This window comes from Medicago sativa, chromosome 8 (assembly GCF_051527215.1).
Source record: "Medicago sativa cultivar Bolivia chromosome 8, Bolivia_mono, whole genome shotgun sequence".
Classification (NCBI taxonomy): Eukaryota; Viridiplantae; Streptophyta; class Magnoliopsida; order Fabales; family Fabaceae; genus Medicago; species Medicago sativa.
The window spans coordinates 51,000,366-51,007,088 of record NC_140756.1 but is presented as its reverse complement, the minus strand read 5'-3'; the positions used below and the strand labels follow the sequence as shown (position 1 = coordinate 51,007,088).

The following is a 6,723-nucleotide window of genomic DNA, read 5'->3' as shown; positions in this document are numbered from 1 at the left end:
TTTTATGAGGTCATAAATAATAAGTACAATGTATAATATCAATACTCCTATCGAGTATGATATTGTGTTCTTGTAGTACTTATAATGCGAGATAATCATAAATGTTCGTTCATTATTGACATTTTAGTGACCACATTAATCCACATCCGTTTTTCTTTAAACTAAGTGTCTATGTTAATCCATTTTGGAGATTCTTGAATTTCCTATTTCTTTATAGATTTTCATAGTCACATTTTTTTCTAAAACTTGGATTAATTGAATGTCAAAGAACATTTATCGTTTTTGACTAAATGTAATTACACTCTCTTAATAGGCTATCCCTATAAGTAATTACTATTCTTATACCTATGTGGATATATGACTCTATAAAATTGAAAACTCATTGGCGGAACTACTAACCACGGATATATGAGTATTGTAACTCATTAAGTCTATGATATTTTGGGTTAGTGGGAGTTTATCATAGCATTTTATATGCATGGACCTTTATTGGATTACAAATTCTCAATTTATAATGTTAGTCCATATTCTTTATTCTATGTGAAATGTAAGGTTTAACATGTATGATTTTGTTTGCCCTATTGGATTCAATTTCGCATTGTTGAATCTTGTGTTTCTTATACTACCTTTATGACAAGTACTATTATAAATATTTGATATACTTCTACTACCATTCTTATATTATCCTTTTAATATTTAATTAAAGTAATCTAAGTGGGAGATTGTTGAATATTTTGGATTTACTTTAATTAATTATTAAAATATAAATTAATTATATAGTATTAAATATTTAATGTTATTGTACTTGGTATTTCTATTGGGCTTATTGTGAACGGACCGTGATGGGTTGGACCGTTTTTATTAGTCGGCCCATTTGAGAGGTCCCTGCCTCCACCGATGAGTATATAAGCTAACTATCCCATTAGGTTAGACACACCGGAAACCGACGAACGCTCAATCGGTAAGGCGGCGAAGAGCTCTCAAAACCTAATTCTCTCATACTTCATTGTAATGATCGTGGCTCCGCCACTATGTTCAAGTATTTGGGTAGTGTTTTATTATATTCTCATGGGTTTGCATTAGTGGCAACAAAGTTAGCAAATTAAGTTTGTACTAGCGTGCATCCCGCGCGATACACGTGGTAGAATTAATGTCGGCTACGGATTGAGAAATATCACCACGACGCAAGAAATACAAACAAATCACGTTCATCTTCGATTCCGAAAACGAAAAAGAAAAAGCAAAAAAAAAACACAACGTTCAAATTTGTTAAAAAATAGTACTACATTAATATTCGCGACGAACGGGTGTAATTATAGTCGGCTACAGATTACACAACACCAGGGACGCAAACTAAAACAAACAGATTGCATTCACCTACAACATACAAAACAGTAAAAAATAATAATCCAACAATATATCCCTAGTTCTGGTGCTACAGAAATATAATTTATAATCCCATTAAAAAATTATAATATTGCTGGTTCTCAATTCTCATAGGCTACAAATAGGGAATATACTTCTCTAAAAAAAAGTATTGTTCTGGACCGGCGAGAACGCTAATCCCATGCAACGACGTGGATCAAGCCCGTGAAACAGGGCGTGATACCTCTAGGGAACACGCTAGTTCTGGTGTGGACCACCGCGCTAGAATGTACCCTAACCTCTTCTGCACCGTCCATGTGGCCTCCAACGACTCTTTGATGAGGCATCGTGTTTCACCGAAAGCTGTTAGCGCCTTTTTCAACTATATAAGGGTGACTTGGCGTCACCCTCAAAGTACGATTCATTTTCACCCATACTCACACATATTCAACCTCATTTCACACATTCTTTTTTAGACAGACCTTCCATTATCAACTTCTTCTTATTCTGAGCCGAATCAAATTCATTGCTTTCTTCACACATATAACCCTCATTGCACCATTTTCTCCGACAACAAGGCACCACAAAAAACCCAACTGAAGTGCAAAATATAGCACAAAACTTACCAAACAGAACCAAACTCGAAAGACTGATCAAAAAAATCAAACACACACTCATATTTGAACCAACATGCTTTTTTCTACTCTCTCCAACTTCTTGTTTCACCCCAATTCCATTCATCGGTGGATTTGGATACAAGGCAGAGGATGAACCCCAAACATGAGTACCTTGTGAAATACTTGAACGTGTAGAAGATGATAATGTAGAAGGAATGAATGCAGGTGAAAAATTATAAGATGAATTAGTGTATGAATTGGTTCCCTGTGGTACTTCTTTATCACTTGTGTTTGAGATTTTGCCACCGTCTCCTAACTTGTTGACCCTTGATTTGCCCCAAGGGTTCTTGTTCTTGTTTGTTTTAGTTCTATTAATAATTCTCCTGCCCTGTAACAATGTGATAAATGTTACAATATATCCACTACCAAAAAATATGTTACAATATATGAATATGAATGTATATAGAAGAAGAGAGAAGACAAGGAACAAAACGAGACTAAAGTTCTAATAGAATGCAAATTGTTAGTTAACAAAGTCAATAAATATTCGTCTGTCCAACTCACGTAGTCAATATGAAGGTTGAGAAAATCTTACATGGCGACAAACATTTGGGCCAACCTCTCTCTCCTCTCCTTCTCAAACCCTAGCCGTCACCCCTTTCTTTTTCTTCTTCTTCTTGTTAGAGGGGTGATTTAGGGTCAATTTTGACCCAAAAATCACCCCTCCGAGTTGTTTTTCCTTCTATCCTATTTGAATAAATGATTTCACATATTTTTTGTTTTCTTTCGTTTGTTTTTGTGATTTCGTCGTCTCGAACGACTATATTTGTTTTGATTTCCCATCTTTGTGCGGTGTGTTTTTGATTTCCCGTCTTTGTGCGGTGTGTTTTTGTTTTTAGTGAATTTGGATTTGTATTGTATCAATGTACTTCTGTCAATTTCAATGAATGAATATCGTTTACTTTTGTCAAAAAAAAAACATTTGGGCCAATCATTTGTACACACATTATTTAATTAATTTTTTTTTTATTTTCTCAAATGTATGCGAGCTTAAATACTTTTTTTTTTTTTTTTTTTAAATATGTGTGCGAGCCTAGGTCTCCGTAAAACTTGTTTTATGTTTATTTTATTATTTCATGGGAAATACTACTTGGTTGGTAACAAATGGAGTACTTGTTACCAAAATGATGTAGAAAGAAAAGATACAAAACAAGGTTGGTAAAATCTTTTCTTTCTACACATTTATTTTAGATCATTTCATTGAAAATACTACTAGTTTGATAATAAATCTTGTTTTTTTCTTCTTAAAAATGTTTTACTATAAAATTTGTTTTAGATCTTTACATATGTTCGGTAGGCCCCGCCTTTACGGAGTTAATGGTGTCATTACATAATAGTAAGATAATTTTTAAATAAATGGATTTTTTAAAACTATTTCATATACATGATTTAAAAATTATAATAATTAAATATCATTTACTACAGGTGTCATTGAAATAAAATTTATTTCTTTATGAATTTTTATTACTGATAATAGTGAATATCGAATCCCTTAAAAATAGTGCCCTTAAAAATAGTGCATATTTAATATTTTTTATGATATAATGTACAAAATTAGTATAATGTTTTTTTTTTTGTTTTGACAAAAAAATTAGTATAATGCTTATAAATCCACTTGGATTGATTTGGTGCTATTGACTTGAGAGCTTAGATTGTGCTTCTCCACAAAGGTTTCACGATTCTCTCTAGTGACAATTTAAGGTTGGCTAGTTTAGCTACTTCAAACAAAAGTTGTGTTTTTTATTTTATGAAATAATCTTTCCTAAAATAAAAGAATCCCTTTAAAAAATAGTGAATATTAAATTTTTTAATGATATAATGTACAAAATTAGTATAATGCTTATAAACAATAAAATTGAGTTTTTTTTATGAAATAATCTTTCCTAAAATAAAAAGTGGATAAATAGATTTTTGATTAATAGAATTTAGGGAAAATTACACTTACCTCCCCTGAGATCTATTAATATGACACAAACACCCCTTCTAGTTTTAAAACTTACATTAACCTCCCTTAAGTTTTTAACAAATATACAAACACGCCCCTTTTCGATTAACACTGTCAATTTTCCGTTAGTTTTGGTTTTTGTAATCCATCATTGTTCAATCCACCATTAATAGCCAATCCACTTTTGTGAGACTACACCATTTTCACTCAAACGGTATAATCTTTAAAGAAGAAAGGTGCGTAGAAAGCTACACCATATTCTTGAAGCAACTTCCATTGAATTTGCCATGTCCTTCTTTTCACCGTTTGCCATTGAATTACTTGGATAACATAACACAATAGTACCTATTAAAAAATATAGCTTAAGTGCTTAACACATTAACACCTATCGGTGTGCGAGCAAGAATCATGGTGAAACAAAATCCATTTTCTACTTAGTAGGTTTCAAATGAAAAAACTTGGAAACAAGGATGAAAAGGTTGCATATGTCGTAAAGGAAATTTGAGGCTTGGGCTGGACATTCTGGAAAAACGAGATATTTTAAAGTATGAATACTTATTCTACACAAAGCCGTCGCAGTTCTTGGTTTTGATAAAACGGTAGTTTCATTTTTCTTGCTAACGGCGGCTTAACTCACGTCAAGGAAGAGGAGGTAAGTGTTAAGTTAAAATATAGAGGGGCGTGAGTGACATTTTAAATGACCTCAAGGGAGGTCAATGTAATTATCCCTAGAATTTATCGTTAATCTTAGTGATTTAAGAAGCAAATGTAGTAAAACCCTTCAATTTGTAAATACACCGTACAAACTCCCTATTATACACATAGTTCCTTATTTCTTTTTGGTTTTCCTTCCATTTTTCCCTAAAAAATAGGGCAAGATAGGGCAATGTCACATATGATGTTTGACAATCATTTCATCCATCCATTTTACATCTCGGGCGTGGTCCATATTCACACCTTTCAAGAAACAAAAAGTTGAGAGGATGGGAATGTGGCATCCACCTCAGATGTAGAATGACTAAACGAGGCGTCAAACCAAGCTAAAATCTCAGTTTCTATGTTCCTAGACCATTAATGTTACATTGATGTTTTTTTTTTTACATCGTTACATCCTTGCTTTTAGACTCCATTTCTATATCATTTACCCTTTCCTTTTTTTTTTTTTTAATATTCTTATCTTCCTTGCACAATTTTCATTACATAGAATCGTGTCTTATAAAACTGATTGCATTCGTTATACTTGATAGTGGCCACATAACAAGAACATCAACTTCAACCTCTTTGAATGCATTATCAAGGATAACAATATTAATATTACCACAAATATCTGTTCAAAAAATATTACCACAAATATTTGCAAATTTAATTGAAAGTAATGTAGCGAAGAAAGAATAAGAATACCAATGATGTACGACTCAAAGCTGAAATTAAAGCCTGACGAATTCGAAGAGACTTTTCTTTACCAATCTTTCTCCGAGGACTTGCACTTCCATCTCCGGTGCCATCTTTTGTCGCCTTTAAAGCCGACGATAAAATGGTAGGTAACACAGGGCCTTGCTTCTCCGCCAAGGCAAGGTAACTAAGAAGCGGATCAGTTGTTTTCACTTTCCGACACGGTGGTGGGTCTACAACATCGTCCGTTTTAAAACAGTTGAACAAATAACGTTTTCTTTTGTTTTCATTAATTGGTCTTGTCTCGGTAGAATCCATATGAATATTGGAAGAAAATTATGACAAATGTTGAAGAAGATTTTGATAAGTTGGTGGATTGTTTTTGGTGACGGTTGAAGAAGAACGAGGGGTGCATGAGGATTTGAGAAAATGAAGGAAAAAAGTGTTGTGTGTTGCATGCGATGTGGAAGGGATTCTAATTTCCTTTGATGTGAGTGGTGTTTTAGATTTGTTTCCGTTTCTTGTCGCCGTTGTTAATTTTTTTTTAACCTGCAAGTGAAATCAGATTCTAAATATGGATAAGAAATCCCATGAAATTTGGATTTGGATTAGCCATTATTTTCGATTCTATAATAACTCTTTTGAAAATTACTTTTATGAGAAGTTCTTAAAAATAACTTCTCATTTTCAGTATTTTTTTAAAATTTTATTATCTAAAAAATGTCATAGCAAAATAATGAAATAAATTCAAATTATTTTTTATGATAAACTGTTGGAAGTCTGAGAGTTGCCAGGAGCGATAACAAGCCAAATACTCTAAGATTACAAGAGAGTTCGAGGTAGTCAGGAACGACAACAAGTAAAACCTTAAGACATGTATATGATTAACCTCTCTTATAAATCCAAGTATCCAACATTTTATCCATTTATATCTAGGACTTAACCACTCATACTTGAAACTCTACATAAATTACTTAAACCAATTTTTTAAATCGAAGGTTTCTTTAGAAACTTCTTCGTTAAGAAAGTTATAACAAAAAGATAAAACACTATAAAAAAATATTAAAAAAAACTATAACAAATAGGCCCATGCCATGCTCACGATCAATTTTTTGGAATTATGCTCTTCTTCCAACACATTTTGCTAGCGCCCAACTGAAATACCGAAAATACCCCTATCGCTAGTTAAGTAACGCACATGTTAAAATCTGCGCATCTTAACATGTGCTACGCGAATTAACTCACGCTGAAATGAATATTTATCCGAGTTAACTCACGCTGAAAATTAACACTTGCGTGAGTTAACTCACGCTAGAATTAACACTTGCGGGAGATAAATCACGC

General features: G+C 32.8%; 1 protein-coding gene across 1 annotated transcript; it reads right to left on the bottom strand.

The window, feature by feature from the left end:
• Positions 1–1,271: 1,271 nt before the first annotated feature.
• LOC146899379 (uncharacterized) lies at positions 1,272–5,927 on the bottom strand. The gene is made up of 2 exons (XM_085737847.1): positions 5,389–5,927; positions 1,272–2,370 (listed from the first exon to the last, which is right to left on the bottom strand). Exons 1-2 carry the CDS (start codon positions 5,695–5,697, stop codon positions 1,819–1,821), a joined length of 861 nt encoding a protein of 286 aa, XP_085593973.1. The 5' UTR covers positions 5,698–5,927; the 3' UTR covers positions 1,272–1,818.
• Positions 5,928–6,723: the final 796 nt, after the last annotated feature.